Raw genomic sequence first — 24,617 nt, forward strand, 5'->3', positions numbered from 1 at the left:
AGGGACGAGTAGATCTTCTTCTCTCTCGCCCTCTCCCTCTCTTCAGCCCCTCTACATGAGCATAACCAAAAACTCGTTAGCGATCTTCCAAGCGAAGTCGGTGTGTGGGGGGCGTTTGTGACCCCTCTTGTACGCCTAGCAGTGTCCGGCCACGCATAGCGGCAGTCGGTTCGGCACTAGCGGTCGGTGTTTTGTCTTTTGTTTTTCCTGGTTTTGATCTCTAAGGGTTGTAATCTTGTTTTTTTTTTTCCTACTATATCAATACAAAACTTCACGCTGTCTTGTGCGGGTCATTTTTAAAAAAAACATGCTGACTAGTCTAGGCTCACAGCCTGATCGTAAGGATGAAGTACAAGGGCCACATATAGGTGCTGATGCCGTATTAAGTTGTATACAACCATGCGTTCACCCCCAATGAATAAGCTATTACAGGAAAAAACTTTACTTTAAACAAATTCACCATGCAAACTGCAAAGGGTGCATCAACATAAAGCACAGCAAAAGGGTGTTGCACCTATACACTGCTTCTTTTGTCTTCTATTAAAATTTGATAGGGTCCATGGAATCCTCTTTTTATTTAGCATTTTTGTTTTTCTTTCCTTTTTTTGGGTTATATAAGCTGCAGGTGAACTAGTTCTTTTTTACTAAAGATTCTACCGGGAGTGAACACACCTAAAGAAGTACTCCAAACTGAGGGCGGTAACATCCAAACTTCATATGATATCAGGTTCCTCCTGAAGCACCTATTTCTCAGCCAGTAAGCTTCCTCTATCTTCCAACTCTAGGATTAAATCCATTGCAAGTCTCAGCAAGAACGAGTCTGGAGTGGAGGGAAGTCAGCTTCATCTCTCAGCTGGTAGAGTCCATCTGGTCTGCAGATTTTCATTCACAAAATTATGCACTTTAATTAGCAGAGAAATGCAACAGCAAGATTGTATCATGAAGAGCAAACACACAAGATTGCAATGTAATTAAGCATCACATAAAAAAAATTAGTCCATGAGATAGGATCACCTGCTTTCGGTTTCAGCAGGCCCCTTGCTAGTAGGCAGAGGGAATGCTTCTCCGAACTTTGCACAGGGGGAACTAAATGGGATAGGTCTGAAAGATTCAACCTCAAGATTTTCATCTTGTTTTGTTTTGATTGAGTGAAAAACATCTGTTGCTGGTGGGAAGGGCTGACAAGTATTGGATTCTTGGAGTAAATTTCCTTGACCATTGCCGATGCAATGAGGCAGCAATATACAAGGTGATGATGCCATTGTTTCGCTGAATTGAACTTCTGGTGGATGGTGTATCGGTAGCTCTCTTGATTCACTGTTATGTCCGACAAGGCCTTCACTAGTAGTACCAGGATTTTGGTTGTCAACCATGTTCATGTCCGAGTAAACATACCCATGTTGATTGTTATGAACATCCCATGGCAGGCTGGTCTGAATTTGTTCGCTTACATGATTTATTAATGCTCTCTTCTGAAAAACCCCTCCTTCAGCTGGAACTGAACTTCTTGAGTAATCCTGTTGTGAACTGTTTTGGTCAATCGTAATACCCCCAGTGCTTGCACCAGAACATCCCACTTCAGGAGAGGTGTGCTGGTGAAGGTAGCCAGTTGGGTTGGTTTTAATCTTCCATGGTCGATCTGGTAATCTTTCTCTTTCCCTTCTTCCTTTTTCAGATAATATGCGTTCCTTGTATGTATAATAACTCTGTAATAAACAAATGAACTGCCGAAATGAATAGCTATGTAGAATAATTATGTAATAAACTAATTTCTTACATAGATTTAGTAAGAAATGGACCAATACATGATTTCTAGTTTATACTACTATGGATGTTGAGTGTGTTGCATAAAACAGCTTGTTTCCAGCTTTTGTCATGACGAAAATGATAATGAACGAATCAGTTCCAGCCTAGGATGAACAGAGAATAAGATGAGCATAAAGTGTGCCAATAAGGTAGCAAAAGGAGCAGCAAATTAACTAGTCCAACAACCGAACACAAAATCTTTTTGAAGTTCAAAATCATGGAGCATTAACAAGAGAGATGATTTCCCAGGAGTCCTCACCATTCTGGGAAGGAATGTGCCAGTTCCACGCATCACACGTTTTTCTCTTGTGTTATGAGACCGAGAAAAGCTATAGTTCTCTGAATCAGCTGCAAGAAATGGAAGTTGTCCGACTACATTTGATAGTACATCTGTTCCAGGAAGCAATGACACATTCTGCGCATATGGGACAAACAAGAGTTGAGTCAAATTATTGACAACATAACTAATTCCAAACCATGGACGGCAAAAAGCTAATGCACAAAAGCCCCAAAGGTTCTTACTTTGAGAGTTTGCATGCCAGTTCCGTGAGCCATAATTTCCTGTGTGTTATGAAACCAAGAAACAGGATAACTCTCTAAATCAGCAGGAGGAGAAGGAGAAGATGCAAACCCGTTGGATATAATACATGTTCCCGAGGACAACACCACATTCTTCTGACAAACTGCATTGACTTGATCCTCAGTGTGTGATTTATGAGAAACATCTCCTGTGCTAGGAAAGTAGGAAACTGGACATAAGTTCCTTGTCCCGGTATCAACAGATGCAACTGGCAATAGCCCTGTAGGCCGTTCATCAGTACTATTTGAGAAGCTTCTGGTTGGAATCTTGAAGGAGTCCTCATCTAGCAGCCCAGACAAAAATGCTTCCTGAATCAGCTGCACCAACCCATCAAACATGGACTCCAGGTGGTACTGAATTTTCTGAAGGCATCTCAAGTGCAAATCCAGATCCCCTGATAGATCCAACAAATTTGATGGTGAGAAAGGAGAAAGTATTACTTTTTCTTCATGGAGGTCACTCCTATTTAACTCAGCTCTGCAAGAGTTGATAACGTCCAAAGTATTTTTATGAGTAGATGGAGTCAATATATGTGGTTGGTTGCTTGCATAAATCTGTTGCTCCATAAGTGATCTACTACAGCGCTGTTTAATGTTGTGGTTGCCATTCTCTGTGGAAGATGTTGAGTGGCTCATTAAACTAGCTCCTGAAACCATGTTGTAATACTGAATATCAAAATTTGTTAACCAGATTTTATTCCAAGGATGATCTTTAGCATCACCATGAAAATATCTATATGAAGTTGTCTGCAGATTTGGATTCCTGTTTTCATCTTGATTCCTGTCGGAATTTGTGAAGTCTGGTGCATCTTTCCCAAGTGCATATTCAGGATCAAGCAACGATTCGATTGAATCATTATTACCGACGTCTGATCTTTCTCCTCTTCCATGTCTCTTCAAGGTGTTTGCAAAAAATCCAAAGATCTCAGTAGGAATAAGGTCAGAATGTAACATGAGAATTTGACCAAGCTTTTGCGCACCAAACGATAAAGCACCTCTTATGCGATAAAAGCTTCCTGCAAAAAATCAGCATGTGTACAGAAATTATCAGAACCATCCTGCAAAGAGATCTCTATGTATGCTGTTAAGAACATATGCCTTTCTTCATATGAAGAGTACCAAGAAAAAATGCCACATGAGTAAGCACATATACAGAAATGTGCAGTACATGGTGGTGGAACATAGAAAAATAAAATGATGTAAAAAAATGACAAAATGACGCAGCCTCTAGGTTATTCTGACCTCTGCTGACGCTTCTACCAAGATTATTACTCCACTTCAATGGATCGATTATGTTTAGATGCTTCAGGCAAAAATTTATGTTTGATCCATCAGAAACTTCCGGAAGAGTCTTCTTGCCAAACAGTAGTTCATCTTGTATGCTTGAAGGTTCAACTACATGTCACAGGGATTATAATATTTAGACCAGTCAATACATGCCTGGTGATCACTTGACAAAGGAAAAGAATGCATGACTCACCAGCAGGACTGGGTAAGGATGACAAAAGAACAGGACCATTTAAACTTATGCAATACTTGTCCCAGTCAAACTTGCTAAAATATTCCAAAAACTTATACAAGGCCTGTTAAACAAAGACCACAAATAGAAAAACTTTAGTTCCCACCATGCAAATTCCCTTAACAAATTAATGAAAAGCCACTGGAAATTTCATCCAAAATCTTTTTAGTTCAACCATCTTAGAAAGCGGCTTGTAAAAACTCTAAAACATGTTTATGGTTTGCAAGAATTACCTCCAAGGGGCCATGCAGAGATTTGTGAAATATATTGAATATGTAAAGAACAAGTGTTTCCAAGGCATAAGTAGATAATAGTCCATGATGAGCTCCCAGTATGCGGCTTTCATGATAACACCAAGCCTTGATTAGCATAATGCTCCTCTTGAACAGATGATTTTTCCCAACTTTACGGTCAGCCTGAAGAAGGAAAGAAACATTCAAGTATGTGATCAACATCACACACTACATTTGTTCAAATTGCTTGGTGGGTCTATTCAAGACGAATACTTTCGAGTGGAGCAGATAATTTAGATTTGCATCTACATACCAGCTCAAGAAAACAGAGTGTGGACACCCCACCAATTTGGTTGAACGAGATGTCAACAACAATATTCTCAATAACACATTTAATTAGCTTTACCTGGATACAAAAACAATGGCAGAATTTCATGAGATTGTGCATAGCATTATGTTAGTGGCATATCTAAAAGTCAGGAGTGCATCGTTCAATCTATTTTCCAATGCATAACTTCAATTTGGAAAATGAAAAGAAAATTCTGCCTTCTTAAGAGACCATGCATGACGACTGATGTAGAAACAAGGAAAAATGTCAAAACATTGTTAGTAATCCATAACTTTTCTTTGCCTAAACTCTCTCTAAAATAAATGATTTGACATAAGTATAACATGAGAAATGTACCTCAGCATCGATGAAATGTAAACCCTTTATTTCAAGTTCTGCACCACTATCCTGCTCCTCTGACTCGAGTATACTGTGAACATCGCTAATGCAAGCGCCGTCCAGAGCGGTGTTCCCAAGTACGGTTATATCAACATCACCATCTGGGAGATAGCTCTTCAGTGGAACTGACCCAAATGCAATGACCTGAAAGTATCAAACAGAAATTGAGAGAAAAAAAAGAACACCATCTTAGAGAACTTCAAATGCACCATACTGTAAAGTGTAAGGTCACTATCACCACGCCGTGTTAAGATCTTGCTATTGCTCTAGCCATACCATATGAGGCCATTGCAGTACCTATCGCTCACCAACCCGTGCCGCAATCCAACGCATGCACGCAAATTTACGAGCATGAAAGCAACAACATTTTTACCTTAGAACTGAGGGACTAGAAAAATACAATTGTTGGTATTAGAAAAGCTAGGGGCCAAAGCATTCCTGTTTCTGAAAACAAACCTGTATTTACGCTAAGGTGAAACGTAAAAGTAATGGAAGATCTAAGCTAGTAAAAAAAAGTTACAAAATATGGTCAAAGAAGTGAAAGAACTATATTCACCCCTTATATTTTATAAAAACAAAATTCGATAGGCAGTAGGCACAAGAATTGGTTGGACCTACTCGTACAGTGAATACGACTAGTCACTAGTCAGTCAATTATCAAGCAAGTGTTGGTAAAAAAGATGATTCGCATGGGTTCGAGGATATGAACTGAGTAATTACCCGTTAGTCCTAATCCAGACGGGATGGATGGATTAGTCCTATCCTAATCACCAAAAACGGAACAAAGATGATAAATTGATAACGACATGTGCTGAGCAAGTGATTAAAGCGAAAGCTCATCATCCAAATGACAAATTCCCTTTTATGAATGGATGTGGATGCATGTAAGCTACACGAAACAAACATAATGATGTCATAATTACAAGAAGCAACGGCATTTTTGTCTGTTTGTTTTATTTTTGGGCAAAAAAAAAAGAAAAAAACGCAGAGAGAGAAACAGAGCCGCGTCATCCGCGCGGATCACGAGGCACGGTCGGTGGCCGGCCGGACTAGCGACGACGAGGAGGCGCCGCCGCCGCCGCGACGACCAAGGGCACGCACGCACGAACCTCGCAGCCGAGCGCCGTGCCGAGGAGCCGCCTGAGGTAGCCGACGACGTCCTGCCGGCGCCGCTCCGCCTCCTCCGTGGGCGCCACCCGCAGCAGCACCTCGCGCGCGGCGGCCTCGGCGGCCCGCGTCGCCTCCGGGCGGATCGACGCCGGCCGCGGCGTCCTCGTGGCCATCACCTCCGCGAGAGTCTTCCTCCTCCCGCCGCCGCCGCTCCCCGACGGCGGTGATCTCCCGACGGGGCCACCGGCTTCGCAGTACGCCATGGGGGAGGGAGCTACTCGCTTACGCTGCCATGTGGTGTGGAGGACAGGAGGAGTCGGCACGACGAGGATGGAAGAACAGAAAAGCGATGGAATTGGAAGCGATTAGTGTAGAAATCCCAGGGTTTAAGGCTTTTTGCGGGGTAAAATAACTCCATATTTATTTACTTATAATTTATTACGTTTTTCCTTTCTTTAAGAAAAAAATCATGTTTTTCAGAGCTACGGAATACTCTCTCCATAATAAAACCTTGGCACGGATTTGATATTCCCTAGTTTGATTCATCGTCTAGGAAATAATAAATCCGTGTCTAGGATTTTTTTAGGCGGACGGAGTATGACGGAGTTAGTTAAAAAATAGAACGGAAAAGATAAAGTGGGTGTTTGGAGGGTGACTATACTTTGACACAATATTAACAAAGCAACTTTAACCAACTTAACAGTGTTTGTTTGGACATCACATAATTATCATGCCACACTTTTTTTTATAATTGTATCCTTGTATATATCAATATTTCTATATCAAAACATATTTAACTCGTGGCAAACTATTTCTTAGCCGTATTTGTTAACATATTTATTTTCTTTGATTATCTGTTGAATTTATTATTCATGAACTTATCATTTATGGTAGAGGTGGCCAAATGGGCCGGGCCAAACGGGCGGCCCGGGGCACGGCCGAACCTGTAGCAGGCACGGCCCGGCACGGCCTGCTACAGTAACGGGCCGTGCCGGCACGGCACGAGTAGCCGTGCCGTGCTTGGGCCGCTGGCCGAGCCCGCGGGCCGGCACGGCACGACACGGCTACTGTAGCAGGCCGGCACGGCACGGCCCGCGGCACGGCACGGCCCGTTTCGCCGGCGGCCCGTCAGGCGCGGACAGGGCGGGCGGCGGTCGAATGGGAAGGCGCCACGTGGCACTAACGGCTATTTGACCGTTCAAATTTGAAAATAACCGTTGGGAGGCTAAAAAATTCATAAAAATTTCGAAAAAATTCCAAAAAATCTCAAATTTCGCCCTATAAATAGGGCATGAACCCCAGCCATTTCTCCTCATCCCACACTCCTCATCTTGTGCTCTCAAGTGTTTTAAGTGCTCTCTTTGTTCTCAAGTGTGCATTTTTTTTGATTTTGACAAAATTTGCTCAAATTTTGTTAAAAATCAAAATTAGTTTCGTAGTTCAACAGTTTGATCGCAGAGGTTTGAAGAGCTCGCGGTTGGAAAGATGTAAGTAATATTCAAATTTGTGTATTATTTGTATTGTGTTTGTGAATTCAATAAATATTCAAAAATTTGTTTATGTCGGTTTAAATTTTCAGAATGGATCAGAACTTTCCATACCAGTCGCCGTCGTTCACCTTGGGTGATTTCGACCCCAACTACATGTCGGGGTTTGACGGTACCTCCGGATCGGCTCCAACTCCACCATCTGTGGAGGAGGTACCGGTTCATACGGCTGTCGTTGAGGAGGTACCGGTTCAGGCGGCGACAGCTTCGGAAGGATTTTCCGGAACCGCGAGCGGAAGTGTTTCGACACACACCGGCTCGAAGAGATCGAGAACCTCCGTTGTGTGGCAAAACTTCGACGAGATAAAGGAAACATGCCCCGACGGAAGGGAGGTATCGAAAGCCCGTTGTAGAATATGTAGGCAAATTTTATCTGCTCGTTCTTCTGGTGGTACAGGTCACCTCAAGCGCCATGCGGAGTCGTGTGCCAAGAAGCAAGGAATACAACTCCGGCAGCAGCAACTTATGGTAAACCCAGACGGTACGGTACGCAGTTGGGAGTACGATCCCATGGTTTCTCGGGAATCTCTTGTCCGGTTAATCGCCAGGCAAGATTTACCCCTGAACTTTGGGGAGTCCCCTGCTTTTGAACATTACATTCAGCAATCTCATAACCCTAGGTTTAAAGCTGTGAGTAGGCAAACATCAACTAGAGATTTAGAGAATGTTTATCACAAGGAAGCAACTGCACTTAAGGAACTGTTTAGTACATGTACTTTCTCTGTTAGTGTTACTTCAGATATATGGAGTAGTGGAGCTAGAGAGGATTATCTTAGCGTAGTTGTTCATTTTGTTGATGATGATTGGCAATTACAAAAGAGAGTTTTAGGGCTTAGGTTAATAGATGTCTCACATACAGGAGAAAACATAGCTGAAAGAATTAGGGAAGTAATTAATGAATTTAATCTTGCTGATAAAATATTTGCTGTCACCCTAGATAATGCATCTGCTAATTCTAGGGCTATTGAAATATTGCAACCTTTATTTTGTGTGTATGCTCAATCTTTTCTACTCCATCAGCGTTGTGCATGTCATATAATTAATTTGATTGTTAAGACTGGCATGAAGAGGGTAGGTGACCACATCGATGCTGTTCGTCAAGCAATCGCGTGGTTAACTGCTTCTAACCCGCGGATTGCTGCATGGAAGAGGTTTTGCAATGCGGCCGGTGTGAAAGCTCGTAAGTTTGCCACCGATGCAGAGCATCGGTGGAATGCAACGTATTTAATGTTAAAAGTTGTTTTACCTTATAGTAGTTTACTTTCTGATTTTGTTCAGTCACGTGGTGGCCCAAGAAACAGTGACGGGTCTTCAGTACTGAACGAGCATGTTTGGGCAATTGTCCAAAAATTTCACCAATTTCTAGAAACTTTTTATGATTGTACTCTAACTTTGTCACAAGTTTATTATCCAACTGCTAATATAATTTTGCACAACCTTCTTGAAATTGCTACTTTATTTAAAGAATACGAAAATGATGACGTTCTAACTGAACCTGTCTTTCACATGAAACAAAAATATTTGAAATATTGGAAAAATATACCTATGTTGTATGCTTTTGCTTTTGTTTTAGATCCTAGGTGTAAATTAAGGGGATTGTCTGCTATTTTATCACTTGTTGGAGATACTATAGGTGTAGATTATAGTTCTTTTTATACTGAGGTTAGAAGTAAATTATATGAGGTTTTTGGAAGATATGAAGTAAAGTTTCAGGAAGTTCGCCAGCAGAGACCCCCTCCTATCCCCACTACAGGTAAGAAGAAGATACAGTGGGGTAGGATTTGGGGTGGATCGTCTTCAAGTTCAATCCAAGGTGGTGGCAGTTCGTCGGCTACAAGTGGAGAGGCCTCTTCGCATGTTGTGGCCGAAGAGTTGTCCGGTTATTTGGACAGCGACGCCATCCACCACGAAGCACAAGATTTCAACGTCCTCGGGTGGTGGAATGACCACAAGATAACATATCCTGTGCTTTCAAAACTAGCACGGGATGTGTTGACGGTGCCCGTGTCGACGGTGTCCTCCGAATCGGCCTTCAGTCTATGCGGCCGAATCATCGAAGACCGGAGGACGACTCTGCGCAGCGACCACGTCGAAATGCTACTAAGCGTTAAAGACTGGGAGCTTGCTCGACAACATGCCCAATACACTGCGGACAACCAAGAATTGGCCGCCCAGTTCGAGCAACTCTACCTGGATCCAGACCAACCCCAGTAGAATTTTGTTAGAAGTAGTTCTGACCTTTGAGCTGTACTCTTTTCTTTGTCATGGTTTTCTCATTTTCCCCTATGAGTTTTTACATGACAAAGTTTTTAACGAGGCAGCATGTATCATTGTATCCTGTAATGATATAAACATCAATAAAGGTCATTACTATTTTTAACAAATTCTTTTGCAATATTTTCGCAAGTGTGGATTTATCTTTAAATTATTTCAAAATAATGAATCACAATATATATTTTTAAATTTTTCAACACAACAAAAAAATACCATTTTTTCTTTTTTTTAACATTAGCAAATCATTACTTTTTTAAAAAACTTTTATTTCCATTTTTTAAATACCATTTTTTCATTTTTTAACATTAGTAAATCATTACTTTTTTTAAACATTTTATTTCCATTTTTATTTTTTTTTCCTTATACATTTCCTTTGCTTTTTTTTAAAAAAAATACTGTGCACTGCAGGCTGGCGGCCTGCCTTCACGGGCCGCCGTGCCCCGAACGGCCCGTGGGCCGCAGGCGTGCCATGCCGGCACGGGCACGGCCCGGCCATCCACGGGCCGTGCTTGGGCCGGCGGCTCGGCACGTGGGCCGGCACGGCACGGCCCGTTTCATCAGCCGTGCCTAACGGGCCGTGCCGGACCCGTGCCCGTGCCGGGCCGGGCCGTGCCGCCCGTTTGGACACCTATAATTTATGGATCTCAAACCAAGATAAACAACAGGAACTCCACCGTTTCTTTATAAAGCGTATTGGAGTTCCTATACCAAGATTGTGATGCTTAAACTAGCTAGCTGAGGCTACAACTAGGGCTGTCAAAAAAAGAGCTGCTCGAGCTCTTAACGAGCCGAACCCGAGCCTAGCTGCAAGCTCGCGAGCATTCTCTAGCCGAGCTCAAGCTTCTCATGACTCTAACTGTGTGCGTAACTTTTTTTTCTCTTATATATGATAAGTGCTAGCTCAAGGATAAATTAGTACCTACTCATGTGAAAAATTAGTGTATTTTTGGCATCATATATTCAAGCTAGTTTTGACATCATATATTAATCTTAAGTTCTCATAATATTTTTCTTTAATATTATTAATTAAAATTATTGTTTTATACAAAATTTTATCATCAAAATATATATTATTCTATACTTAGTCGAGCTCGCGAGCCTGCTTAAAAGTCGAAGGAGGACTAGGCTAGCTCGCTCGTTGACAGCCCTAGCTACAACTACCCAATGTAATCTCGTAGGCTCTCGTTTTATTGGGGCGTTATACAAACAATCCTTGAACATAATCGAAGCTGACCTCTTGGAAGTAATTCGGTTCTTTCAAGCGAACAACACACGGCATATGAGACACAAATTAATATATGGCTTCTACCGAAAAAATGTCATGTAACTAAAATAGGACTATGGTGTATGTGTACCCGATACCCACACGGCTTGCATATCCGATTAGAGATAGGAGGTAGACCAGATCCATATATTATGTAATAGAGTAGTTAGGACTCGGTCGCAATGTTGCCTTGTATTCTATAGATGGGCCTATAGCCCTTGTGTAATAGATTAGAAAACTGATATCATGTCCGGCTATGTTTTTCTCTTTGTAAACCCGCCCCTCAACCTATATAAGGTGAGCAGGAAGTCCTCCAAGGACATAGCGACATAAGCCACGATCATATCGTCAGATCAATACTACACCCAGCGGATGCTATCGATACTAGGAATCGGCAATAAGAAAAGGGGTAGCGCACAAGAGCTAAAGTAGATGGATTGTGAACATAGGTTTAGACAGGTTCAGGCCCTCTCGGTGAGAGGCAATACCCTACTCCTATTTAGGGATTGGAATCTGCCAGGTGTTATATTGATATGACAGTCTTATTATTTGTTGTGCCATTGAGGGGCCTCCCGTCCGACTTATATAGATCGGGGAGCAAGATTACAGATAAAAACCTCACCGAATAAGGTATTTACTTTACAATATTACCAAACTAAAAAACTTTAAGCCGTTTTCTTAATACACATGGTAGTGTTACACACTAGTCATAATTCATTATATATTCTAGCGGTATAATCTATCCTCGGTAGCCAGTCGTGTGTATATATGGTACGCATAAATTTAATAGTAGCCCATGAGATCTTTATAGTCGAAAAGATAATCTTCTCTCAAACTAAATAAATCCAAAGTTAAGTACTACAATCATATTCGCCATAGTTTTCTGAGTACTTTTACCTATACAGTAGGCCTGTACAGTAGGCTATGAAGAGCAAGAAAAAAATAAAAAATGAAAATACCTAATGCACCTAATTAGGTGTAGCCTTGTACCACGTGGTTATTTAAACAAACTAAGTTGTTTTTAATAATTAAGGAATAAATAATTATAGTCAACTGGATGACTTAATATATCATATGCGGTGAAAATACCCAGATAATATCCGAGCTAAAATACCGACGGCCAAATATAAATTATATTCCATAAAGCAAAAAACCGACTTCATAATAAAACGACTTAAATAACAAAGCTTTATGCAGTAAGTAAAATGTATGGTTTACGTGGCATAAAATCCGAGTAAAGTAATACTCATAAATAGATTTATCAACCGCCTGAAAAAATGATAAAAATATATAATTAGCATAAAGCCATAATATTGGCCTTATTTATAAAAAAAATGCACACATATATCTAAATATCGAATTCTATGCGGATTTGCATGCAAATAGACCCTCCATGTGGTGCTGCGCGATTCCAACTTTCGTCCCCCTCTCGTAGCTGTTAGATTGCAGATTAATGGTGAGGGATCGCTGTGGTGGACCTCGTTGTAATATATGAGGATTGAGGGGTGTTTTTGCAAAATTGGTCCAACCCAGCTCACTCGGTGTCGTCCTCTCTCGCCTCGCCGCTGCCTATTCCCTTATCCCCAGCCACATCGCCGCTGCGGACCTTCGCCGCCATGACCTCATCTCCCCACCGCACCTCTATCCCCTCTGCCCCCACTTCCCACGGTTTCGTGGGCACCTCGGCGACGGCGGCGGGAAGTTCGGATCCGCTGGGCGGGAGTCACGTCTTCCATACCCTGGGTTCACCCTCCATCCCGAATCCATTTCCTCCTCTTATTCTTTGAATCGATTTCTGAATGATGATTGTTTAATCTTGGGCAGCCTGGAGCAATGGCTGGAGTACTGCCCGGAGGGAGGAATAAGCTCACTCATCACCTGCGGACCTGCCCCATCTGCTAGTAGCCATGTGGTGTCGCACACACCCAACCCGTCTCTTATTCCAGTTCAACGGAGCGTGTCGTGCCCCACGCAGGTCGCCTCCTACCCACGCGGCAGGAGCCCGATGGTGGGGTTGACCCGGAAGAGCTCGTCGCCATGGTTGACTGGTTGGAGCAGAAGGCCCGCGCCTCCCTCGACAGGGTGCTCGACGAGCAGCGCGACGGTATCTGGAAGCTCAATGCTAAGGCGAGCGGTGCTGTTTCCATTTGGTGAATCTCGTGTTTGGTTATTCCTTTTGACTTGGGTTGATGATGGTTTCTTGGTGATTTGGTTCAGGTTGCTACGTGGAGGGAGAATGCATGGCAACCAAGGTGATGAAGGAATCGAGGGAGAAAGAATGTGTTCAACAGCTGCTCAATGCGAAAACAGAAGTAAAATCAATCGATTTAGATTCAGCACAATCAATCGACTTTTTATTCAATGGTCATGTTTGATATCCCTGGTTCTTCATCTTCTCAATTGGTCCATGGATTAGTGAAATCGCATTTGTTTTCCATGGCAAGAATTGTGGATGAAGACATCATAATGTACGCATGTGGCAGGTTGCAGTAGAAGAGCCGCGTGTTGGCGAGGGTTGAAGCTGTATACTATAGATGGCCATGTGGGCCGCCCGGCACGGCACGGCCCAGGCCCGGCCGTGCCTGGGCCGAGGCTTGTCGGGCCGGCACGGCCCGACCGACGCACCGGGCCGTGCCGTGCCAGCCCACGTGCCGCACTCACAGCCCAGGCACGGCCCAACACGCCTCGGGCCGTGCCGGGCCGGCCCGAAGGCACGATGGGCCATCGTGCTTTTCCTCAGAATAAGTCTAAATTTTCTCCCTCCTATTGGGCTGTGACATTGTATAGCTAAAAAAAGTCTATTTTACCTCCCTCTTCTTTGTGATGTGGTATATAAATAGCTAAAATAAGTCTATTTAAGGTCCCTATTATTTAAACATTGACATTTATATGTCTATTTTTAGTTCCTATACTTTGTGTACCGTGTCTGGCCTGCCAGCCCATCGTGCCGGGCCGGCCCGACCGTGCCGGGCCAGCCCAGCGTGCTGGTGGGGAGGCCCAGGCACGGCCCGACGGTCGGGCCGGGCCGGCACGGGCCCGACCCAAGTCGGGCCGTGCCGTGCTTGGGCCGGGCCAAAAAGGCGTGCCGTGGGCCGGGCCTTCGGGCCTCGGGCCTTATGGCCAACTATACTGTATACTTGTTCATTTCCACCAGTAATATGTAAATGTTCGGGGGGTTACGACGCCCGAAGGCATCATCGTTGCCGGCTCAGGAGATCCCGAGCTAGGCTTACCCTTGCCCGAAGGCGTCATCCATGGAAGAATAGAAAGGAGTACATGGAATAGACCAAAGGCCATTGGTGTCCTGTGACACCAATGCTATAACACTAGCTCCACCAATGCCAGCAGAGGTAGCTCTCCAAGGCGATAACAGCGTTGGTTGAGCTGCCAGAGATCATCATCGCCGCCGCCATGGCAGATCGGTAGCCGGATGCATGTTCTTCGCTCCCTCATTTTAATTTTCATTTTTTGTCAAACACATACATCCTTTCTTTTATTTTTGTTGCACATAAACACACACATCCTTTCTTTTATTTTTGTTACACACGGTTTTTCGAGGGAAAATATAAAAATTTAGAGAACCACTAAAATATTTTACTTTTTCTGTTAAACAACCAATTTTAAAGCCCTCAAAAGATAAAATGAGACCGCTATCGTCATCATCACCATGTCTGGCCGATATGGTTGAGCGGAGCACGCACTATCGAGAAGCGATCTTATGGTGGCCGCGCCGGATGAGCTGGAGCTAGTGATTGCAATTTCGTTTCGAAATTTCAGCTCCGTGGCAAGTGATTATCTTGGCCGAAATTTTCGGTTATTCTCGAATTTTTGCGAATTTGATCAAAATTTAGACAAATTCAGTTAAATTATGTTAAAATTTCAAACAATTTTGGTCAAAAAGTACCGAAAATCTTGATTTTTTTTTGGGATTTCTGTTCTACCGAAATGATCGAAATTCCTGAAATTTCGGACGGAATCAAAATTGAAAACCCTGGCTGGAGCTCAGTGACGGCGTACTCTTCGCCTCTGCACAACACAAGATGCCGACGGACTGGAGTCTGGAGATGCGTCGGGCGACGCAACGAGAGGTCGGCCACGCAACGTGCCGCTGCCGCCGCCGATGTCCTCCTCTTTGGCACAAGGTGGGAGCACTTTGAACAGCAGCGCGCAAAGCAAGGGGGAAGCAGCTGGGCCTCCGCCGCGACCATCGCCGGAGGCCGCCGCCGCAAAGACGAAGTAGTCTCGCTTGAAGGCAAGCCACGGGCACACGTGAGACGACGTCTCGACGAGGCAGCAGATCGGAGCAGAGCAGGGCGAGGCCGCGCGCTGCACCGCCACGTGGTGGCACGCAGCTTCCACATGGATGATCATTGATAAAAGCTAGGCAGGATCGATGCATGGATGGAGCTAATCCACCGTGAGTTTTATTGCTCCGCCATGATCAAACCATCCGCTAGCTGCAAAACCGTTCTTCTTTGCATTTTGTTTTGTTTCTTCCTTTCATTAATTTTTGCTTTCGTGTGAATGGAGATGGATAAAAGGATAAACAACCTATCATTATCTTTTAATTGCTTCGATTTTAGGCCGGGTGGCTACTGTGATTTGGCCCAGGAAGAAGAAAAGAGGGGAAACTGGAAGAAGAGAGATGGGCTAAGCAAGCAGGAAGCCAAACGTTCTCTTGTTCTTCGTTGTATTCATCCTTATGTCACAGCAATGACCACGAGAATGCGTATTCTTGTTCTTCGTTGTATTCACCCTCATGTCACAGCAATGACCACGAGAATATCATCCACTTTTGATCATATATGTCAATATGTGCATGCACAATTAATTGTTTGGTTAAAACAGTATCAGTATGCACAATAGCCAATCTATTATACTAATTGGCTTTAACACTAACTACAAAACAATATGAGAATAGCCTTGCTATTGACCTTGCTCTAACATGCGACTACACTATTGACCTTCCTCTAAGGAAATTAGAGGGGATTAAGATGTAGAATTAATTAATTATTTCCCCCAGCTCTCTCCATTCTCTTCTCCGTAGGATCAACACTAAAGATATAAAGTTAATCCTGACTCCACGGAATCAACACTAGCCCCTATATAGATTAAAGGCTCGAGGTGATTCAAACTCTGAAGATGATTTAGATTGGAAATATGAGGATTTTGATTTACCGCGAACCTACATAGTAGCTTCTCCATTTCATAATACAAAGATTTCTACATTGTTTAGTAGGGATTATATATAATTGAGAAGAAAATACTTTACTGCCCTTATAAAAAGGATGGAAGGGGTGAGACTTTACTGCCCTTATAACATAAGAAGAATTTTTAATGATGTGATTCATGGAATGACGGAACAAGAAGTAGGGCTAAAAATCGCTATGTTTTAGGACAACATTCGAATTCTAACCATTCTTATATTTTGAAATGGACGGAGTATGTATACCATATTATACTAGTGAAGGCAAATTTATTACTCCCTCCGTCCCAGAATATAAGAATTTTTAGAGTTGGACATAGCTATTAAGAAATTAGGTAGAATTAAATAGGGATGATTGTGATTGGATGAGAAGTGTAGGTAGGTAGAAATTTTGAATGGTGGAGGGTTATATATGATTGGTTAAGAAGAGAATATTTGTGTATAAGTTGTTATATTTAGGGACAAATTCTATAGGCTGAAAGTTGTTATATTTTGGGACGGAGGAAGTAGGACCTTTTCTTTCACTTATCAAAAAGACCTCCTCCCTTTCTATGACATATGGTGTTTCACAATCTCAAAGCATAGGCTTCAATTCAATTCTTCCGGCCGTCTGCCCTGGTTTGAACGAGGAATTACACCAACCAATTGAATCGATCGAATCGGTTCATTCCTACCGGAAACTTTAAATTTCATGATGCGAGGATCATGGTCTTGGTCATATAGTAGTATGTGTGCTAGCTTTTAGACTTCTTTTCTTTTCTTTCTGCAAGTCAGATAGAGTTCTACGAGACAGCAATGGACTGATCAAGCAGTAGCCACACAACGCGTTGATTTTGGCGGTGGTTGTTCACTTGTTCTAGCTGTTTGAGGAGAGCTACCGGAATCTGCCAGACACATGGACTTATTTAGCAACCAAAATTTAGTCAGAATTAGCAGCGTGGCAACCAGGTCCGATCCCACACGTTTTGTCCCTGCCCATGTAATGAGAGAGAAGCAATAGAATCAACAATCAATAGTCAAACGCTTGTTTAATCGGAAAGACTCTAGGATATGGTATTACCTTGTTTAATTTAAGCTAGTTTTCAGTTTATTCACTTTGTTGAACGCTTCCTACAAATATTCACAAAGCCCTTCTAATGGGCGATCGCCCAACGATCAGTTTGCCCCCCCCCCTCTCCCCCTATACTCCTCCCTTCTCCCCCTTCCTCCTCCCCTTCTTCTCTTTCTACTACAGTACACCACACAATTTTTTTAAAAAAAACAAAAGTTAGAAAAATTTATGTATAGAAATACTGTATATAAAAAATTTGAATTCAAATTTAAATTTGAATCGGTATGTAAACTTCTGACTTATAAACTTTGGGTCTATAAACTTTAGGTGTATAAACTTTAGATGTATAGAAATACTATATATAGAAAATATTTGAATTCAAATTCAAATTTGAATCAGATATAATTCAAATTCAAATTTGAATCGGGTGTCTAAACTTTTGACTTATAAACTTTAGGTCTATAAACTTTAGGTGTATAAACTTTAGATGTATAGAAATACTATATATAGAAAATATTTGAATTCAAATTCAAATTTGAAACAGGTATATAAACTTTAGGTCTATAAACTTTAGGTGTATAAATTTTAGATGTATAGAAATACTATATATAAAAAATATTTGAATTCAAATTCAAATTTGAATCGTATATATAAACTTTTGACTTATAAAGTTTTGGTCTCTAAACTTTAGATGTGTAAACTTGAGGTGTATAAACTTTAGATGCATAAATTTACTAAAATAGGAAAGTAATATGGTGCCAAAAAAGGAAACAGGTGGAGGGAGGGAGGGGGGAGGTGGGGAGCGAATCTGATCGCTACCTCATCCCTAGGGCGATCGATCGCCAAATAGCATTTCCGCTGAAATGCTACTGCCCAGGGCGATCAGATTCCCCCCCTTCCCTCCACCTGGTTTCCTTTTTTGACACCGTATTACTTTCCTATTTTAGTAAATTTATGCACATAAAGTTTATACACCTCAAGTTTACACATCTAAAGTTTAGAGACCAAAACTTTATAAGTCAAAAGTTTATATATCCGATTCAAATTTGAATTTGAATTCAAATATCCGATTCAAATTTGAATTTGAATTCAAATATTTTTCATATATAGTATTTCTATACATCTAAAGTTTATACACCTAAAGTTTATAGACCTAAAGTTTATATACCCGATTAAAATTTGAATTTGAATTATATCCAATTCAAATTTGAATTTGAATTCAAATATTTTCTATATATAGTATTTCTATACATCTAAAGTTTATACACCTAAAGTTTATAGATCCAAAGTTTATAAGTCATAAGTTTATATACCCGATTCAAATTTAAATTTGAATTCAATTTTTTTATACATAATGTTTTCTAACTTTTTGTTTTTTTAAAAAATTTTTTGTGGTGTACTGTAGTAGGAAGAGAAGAAGGGGAGGAGGAAGGGAAGAAGTGGGAGGAGTGCCTATAGGGGGAGGGGGTGGGGGCTGGATCCGATCGCTGATCGATCGCCCTGGCGATCGATCGCCCATTAGGTCCCCCCACTTTTTCAGCCTATTCACTTTGTTTAACGCTTCCTAAAAATAACCATAAAACTTTTTTCTACAATATTGATTAATTAGACTATTGTTTTAGCGCTATGAATTTGTCCGTAAAAGATTGTTGTTTTAAATTGAGGTCCACTAGATCTTTTTTTGATGGGAATATAGGTAGTACTTTAAAAACATACTCAGCAGGAAGCTAAAAGATTACTTTACATTTCATTAATATAGATAGTGAACGAGTGGGGAGAAAACAAGAAGACAATATATTGGTTTGATGACTAAAACAAGAAGAAATTGATGAATTAATATTAAAGATGCCTATTTTTAAGTCTCGATCTGTGCAAGAAGTTCTTAGGGCAGTCTCAACCCATAGTGTCCATAAACAGTGTCTATGGTGATATGTCAATAAGACATCACAATAGAAACTACACTCTACAACCCATGGTTTCTTAAAGTAGGCCATTAATAAATACATCATCTCTCTTCTCTACCAATCATATTTACTCTTCATCTGTTATGAAGACATTATTCTCTCCCAATGCAAAACTTGATAGTGTCTAGTACATAGGTTCTCGTGTTGAAGCTGTGTCTTGCATGAGCTACTCTTCACTCTCTCTCTTAATTAATATAGTGCCATATAAGTTAAAAGTCATACATGACAATGTAGTTAATGCCATAGACACCATCTTAGATAAAGGGTTGAGACTGCCCTTATGCTAAAACAAGTCTCTTTTTTTTTCGGGAGTGCCAAAACAAGTCTTTTATGAAGGGAGGTAGGACAAGTGTACAACCATATATATGCGGTCCTCATCTTCGCTAGCTAGCTTAGCTGACGCTAAATTCAGTCCACACGGTTCCTAGATATATACGCAGTCCCATGCATGCATGGAGGCGTCAACACGTCGGTCAAAAGGCGAAGAAACAGATTAAAATAAGCAGATCAAGCTACTGCGGATTAGCTGTATAATTAATTTTTATTATATTTTTTTTTCAGCTGTAAAGCTAGTGTTTCTTGTCAAATCGTGCACAATTATATACTCCCATATTTTAAAATATATGGCGTATAATATTTAATTATTCTTCTTATTAAAAATGTATTTAAATATTATTTATTATTTTAAGATGTTTTATCATTAAACAAAATATATTTTTAACTTATATATTTACAATGCTTATACTAAATTTTTAAATAAAACGAATGATTAAACAAAGTTAACGGTGTTATATATTTTAAAAATGACTTAGTATATTGCTTAGCTTGATCATCGTTGCAACTTGCAAGCACGGACGACTAAAAGTTCGTGAATGTATACCTCTGTCTAACACGTACTTATAGAAAACTGACTAGCCAAAATTAGCTGCCTGCTTCTTTTGCATCAGTTTAGCATATTATATTTTCTGCTGCTCTGCTCCTGGATGTCAAACGCAATAATTTATTCGTTATTTAAAAATGTTAATATCACAAATAGTATATGTAGTAATATGTACACTCCCCTGCTAATTAACTTGCTGGAGTATATATATATATATATATATATATATACACACACACACACACATATACATACCTATATCAACCTAATTAAACCGAGAAGAAAAAGAAAAATGCAATATTGTTGGAGTATCCAAGTCAGTTGATCTTACCTAATCAAACTACAAAAAGCTATATATACAGTTCTTACAAGTATCTGCTAACAACGCACTAACTAGTGGACTAGCTAATCGTTCGTATCGTAGCTACACATCTCCACCACTCGTTGACCAGCTATCTTCCTCTTGCCTTCCTTGCTGAGACTTGGAGTTCAACTTCACAGTCAAATTTGCCAGCCAGTACACACCCCACAATGCCCATCTCCTATATATACAAGCTTAATTAAGCTCATCGTCGCTCAGCATCAAGAAGCTAATTAACCCAAGCAACTAGCTATCTAGCTTAGCCTCGCTAAACCAACACCATCGTAAAAATCTCTTTGATAGTTGACATCGAGGCAGTGATTAATTAAGTAGCTAGCTAGTTACAGGCACAAGGAGAGAAACACCAATGGCATCAATGGCGCCATCGGCAATGGTGCTCATCGTCCTCCTCGTCCTGGTGGTTCTCCCGTCGAGCACTCTGTGCTCACGGGCGGGGCCTTCTTCCAAGCACGGCCATGGCGGTGGCCACGCCAAGCGCGTGCCGCCACCGGCGTCGGTACCGCCGCCGCCGCCGCCGCCACCAGCGCCGGCGGCGCTGGTGCGTGCCACCTGCAACTCCACCTCCTACTACGACCTCTGCGTCGCCGAGCTGTCCGCCGACCCGTCGAGCGCCACGGCCGACGTGCGCGGACTGTCGTCCATCGCCGTCTCCGCCGCCGCCGCCAACGCATCCGGGGCGGCGCAGGCGGCCTCGGCGCTGGCGAACGCGACCGACGCGGGGACGACGGCGGGCGTCGCCGGCGACGGCGGCGGCGCAGTCGTACAGAGGCTGCTCGCCACCTGCGCGGCCAAGTACGGCGACGCCCGCGACGCGCTCGCCGCGGCCAAGGGCTCGATCGCGCAGCAGGACTACGACATGGCGTCCGTGCACGTCAGCGCCGCCGCGGAGTACCCGCAGGTGTGCAGGACGCTGTTCGGGCGGCAGAGCCCCGGAGACTACCCGCCGGAGCTCGCCGCGACAGAGGTGGCGCTCAGGCAGCTCTGCTCCGTCGCGCTCGACATCATCGCGCTCCTCAGCTCATCCAGCAACTAGCAGCTCTGCTTGTTACCGAGCTCAAGTTCACCCAACCAGCTAACTACTCGCAATTCGTATAGGTACAAATGGTGCAAATATAGTACTGTATAATACTACTGCATAGAATACATATACGTGTAATGACACGTATTTATCTTTTTTTTTTGCAAGGGGCACGTATATCAATTAATTGTGTGTCCCAATTAATTAGAGTCGAATCCACTTGATATGTTCTTTTGTTAATTTGTATTATCACTCCATAGAGGAGTTGCTGTAGTAGTGCAAAAGGTACATGCGGCCGCCGGCAGTATGCATGTATTTCACTTCTGTTTCAGTATAATAATGGCTATTCATATTTGTTGAATTAAAATTATGTGACTGCACACCCTTTTGTGTTTGATGATCATATAGTTTATATTGGAATTCAAACGGGTTAAACCTCCATAATAACACTATGGTGGTGTTTGAATATCCTAAAGATGAAGATTAAGTGTTTCAAGCAAAACGAGGTGTTAATAGCGTGTGATTAATTAAGTTTTAATTATTATAAACTTGAAATATGGATTAATCTGATATTTTAGAACAACTTTCATATAAAAAGTTTTCGCACGAAACGCACCGTTTAGCAGTTTGAAAAGCGTGCCACGAATATCTAAAACTTTTATATAGAAATGTTTCACAATCCCAGTTCAAAGTTTCAAGTTGCTATAACCAACTTTGATTTATATATAGGCTAGTTCATTCATTGCTTGGTCCGCTATATTTGTTTTGTCTTCTAGTTCTCCACATGGACTTCCTACTACTCCGACGAATCTTTAAATAACTAGCAAAATCCCTATGCATTACAACAGCGAAGGCTATATTTATGCGAAATTTCAAAGATAAATTATGATTTTTATATTTGATAATATGATTTCAAAATATACTAGAACTTATGAATAAATGTTCTCATGGATAAAGAAAGTGAGATTGAGAGTAGGGTGTCAGCTATCTAAGTCAGAATTGTGACTGATATGTATATTTCATTGAAATAAACACGTCTTTGTACCTATACACAAAGGAAGTTGTAAAAAAGAGAATAGAAAATTTTATTTTGATGGCAAAAGAGAGAATACAGTTGCAACAAATGATAAAAGAAAATTTTCCCCATAAAAAACTGTAGTACTTCTAGTTATCTAAGTTATCTATTCTAATTCTAATATGATGTGTTGATTTCACTGACATCATTTTTTTCCATTTCATTAAATCTGCGGCTCCATGGCTACAGATGCTGAGAGAAAGTCTCTTTACTCATTTTATACCAATTGAGGACAATGCTGAGGAATAGTTCAATGGTAGAATAGAGGAAGAGATCATTGGTTTCATTATTATGTTATTTATACCTTTGTTTTTTCTTGCAAACACAAAGAAACAATCAAAATTCCTTGTGTACCAATTGATTGAACCCTAACGGTATATAGGGGCATGGAAGAGATCCAAGCAAACACTTAGGGATACAGGAGACATCGAGTAACTTGGGGGTATGAAAGATATCAAGTAAGCTTTTGAGGAGTACACAAGGAAATCTCTCTTTTGTTCTCCAAGTAAAATAGCAGCGAGTAGCAATGATAACACACCATCATAGCTAACAAATAAAATAACTAGCACTATTCCTCAACTCAAATTAACTAAAATAGCATAGCACATAGACGAGACATAGAGAAGTCAGGAACATTAGGTAGTTGTTCCTTGGGGTTGAGGTTAGTATCAACAGAGAAGTGCACCTTTTGCACGAGATGCTCAATTTGTAGTTGCACTAAATAGGACCTAACCTAGTGCTTCACATATTGGCTAGCGTGAGTGGGTGTCTTCTAGCTAAATTTCAGCTTACTCTTGGGACTAACCCAACCATTCATATATATGCAGTATCTGATTTTGTTGTAGATTTGCTAATACACCATAGGTAGACAACAGCAGAGACCATAAAGATTTCTGGTCTCTGGTAATTAGAGGGGCGTCTAACGCAAGGCTAATCGCACTTCACCAGTGCATGCGAATTGAATGTGTTCCAACCCAGCCCACCTGTTTATAGTGCGTGTTCAATCGGCTTCCTACTTGGCTAACTTGACTAATTTATAGAGTTGTAGATACCCCCGATGCTAAATCTATAAGGAGGCCTTATATTTAGAAAATGTTATGAAATAAAAGAGTAGTTTATAGACTAAATTGCCTAATATACCAAGATCATAGCCACTTCTTACTTAATGCCATGTGTTCTACAATTCACTGTAAATATAATCTAGTGTCATTATGCTTTGCTCATTCACGTTATGGCTGGGGATCTTCTATTCATATCAGAAGAACTATCTACCAATCTAACGTTCCAACGTTCTCCCTCTCTAGCTATATCCTACAAAAGCAAAAAAAAAAAAGGACTGAAATTAATGACAACTTGAATTATATGGGGAAAACAATATGGTCACCTGAAAGTAGGTGAACACAATATGGGGAACACAAAAGCTGGAAGGAGCTTATACTGGGTGATGGAGGTGGGTAGAACCATTGGATCAGAATATAATGCTCAAAACATCGTATGTGTCACGCCTAGAAAATATCTTTCCCGAACGCTAGTGTATTAATCCCGTCCCAGGAAAAGCCAGGGTACACTACAATAAACTTGATACAAAGACACATCTTTATTAATTAACACGATAGTATTTACATTATTACAAAGACACATTAGACCTGACAACAAAAGAAAAACAGCAGCGGACTAGCGGGCCTACGGCTCCATCTTCACAGGCGCTCAACTGGGGATAAGCCAAGACTCCACCTAAGACTTCTTCTTCGAAAAGCTTCTCTGACTAGAGGGGGAAAGATTGAGCGAGAATGAGTACAACCACCGTACTCAGCAAGCCATGCCGAGAAATGAATTATAGTGCAAAGGGGAAAAGAGTTTGCATAATAGGGTTTATTTTTGCATAAAGCCAAAGTTGCAATATTTTCATGTTTTTAAAACATAGTTTAAACTCGGTCCTATTTCTAAGTAATATTACATGGTTGCGGACCCACGCATACCGG

The 24,617-nt window shown here is 41.5% G+C and overlaps 2 protein-coding genes across 2 annotated transcripts; one reads left to right on the top strand and one right to left on the bottom strand.

The window, feature by feature from the left end:
• Window positions 1–345: 345 nt before the first annotated feature.
• Window positions 346–6,322, bottom strand: LOC4351987 (uncharacterized). The gene is made up of 10 exons (XM_015762935.3): window positions 5,974–6,322; window positions 4,823–5,008; window positions 4,451–4,543; window positions 4,138–4,320; window positions 3,866–3,968; window positions 3,628–3,780; window positions 2,329–3,401; window positions 2,066–2,221; window positions 1,015–1,706; window positions 346–872 (listed from the first exon to the last, which is right to left on the bottom strand). Exons 1-10 carry the CDS (start codon window positions 6,235–6,237, stop codon window positions 806–808), a joined length of 2,970 nt encoding a protein of 989 aa, XP_015618421.1. The 5' UTR covers window positions 6,238–6,322; the 3' UTR covers window positions 346–805.
• A 14,412-nt stretch (window positions 6,323–20,734) lies between these two features.
• Window positions 20,735–21,927, top strand: LOC4351988 (pectinesterase inhibitor 28-like). Its single transcript, XM_015763615.3, has one exon. The coding sequence runs from the start codon at window positions 20,889–20,891 to the stop codon at window positions 21,573–21,575; it is 687 nt and encodes a 228-aa protein (XP_015619101.1). The 5' UTR covers window positions 20,735–20,888; the 3' UTR covers window positions 21,576–21,927.
• Window positions 21,928–24,617: the final 2,690 nt, after the last annotated feature.

Source organism: Oryza sativa, chromosome 12, assembly GCF_034140825.1.
Source record: "Oryza sativa Japonica Group chromosome 12, ASM3414082v1".
Classification (NCBI taxonomy): domain Eukaryota; kingdom Viridiplantae; phylum Streptophyta; class Magnoliopsida; order Poales; family Poaceae; genus Oryza; species Oryza sativa.

Coding starts and splice junctions, on each gene's coding strand:
- LOC4351987 (XM_015762935.3), bottom strand. CDS start 6,237: ATGGCGTACTGCGAAGCCGGTGGCCCCGTCGGGAGATCACCGCCGTCG. Junction 4,321..4,450: donor CACTCTGTTTTCTTGAGCTG/GTATGTAGATGC, acceptor TTCCTTCTTCAG/GCTGACCGTAAAGTTGGGAA. Junction 2,222..2,328: donor CTGGCATGCAAACTCTCAAA/GTAAGAACCTTT, acceptor CCATATGCGCAG/AATGTGTCATTGCTTCCTGG.
- LOC4351988 (XM_015763615.3), top strand. CDS start 20,889: ATGGCATCAATGGCGCCATCGGCAATGGTGCTCATCGTCCTCCTCGTC.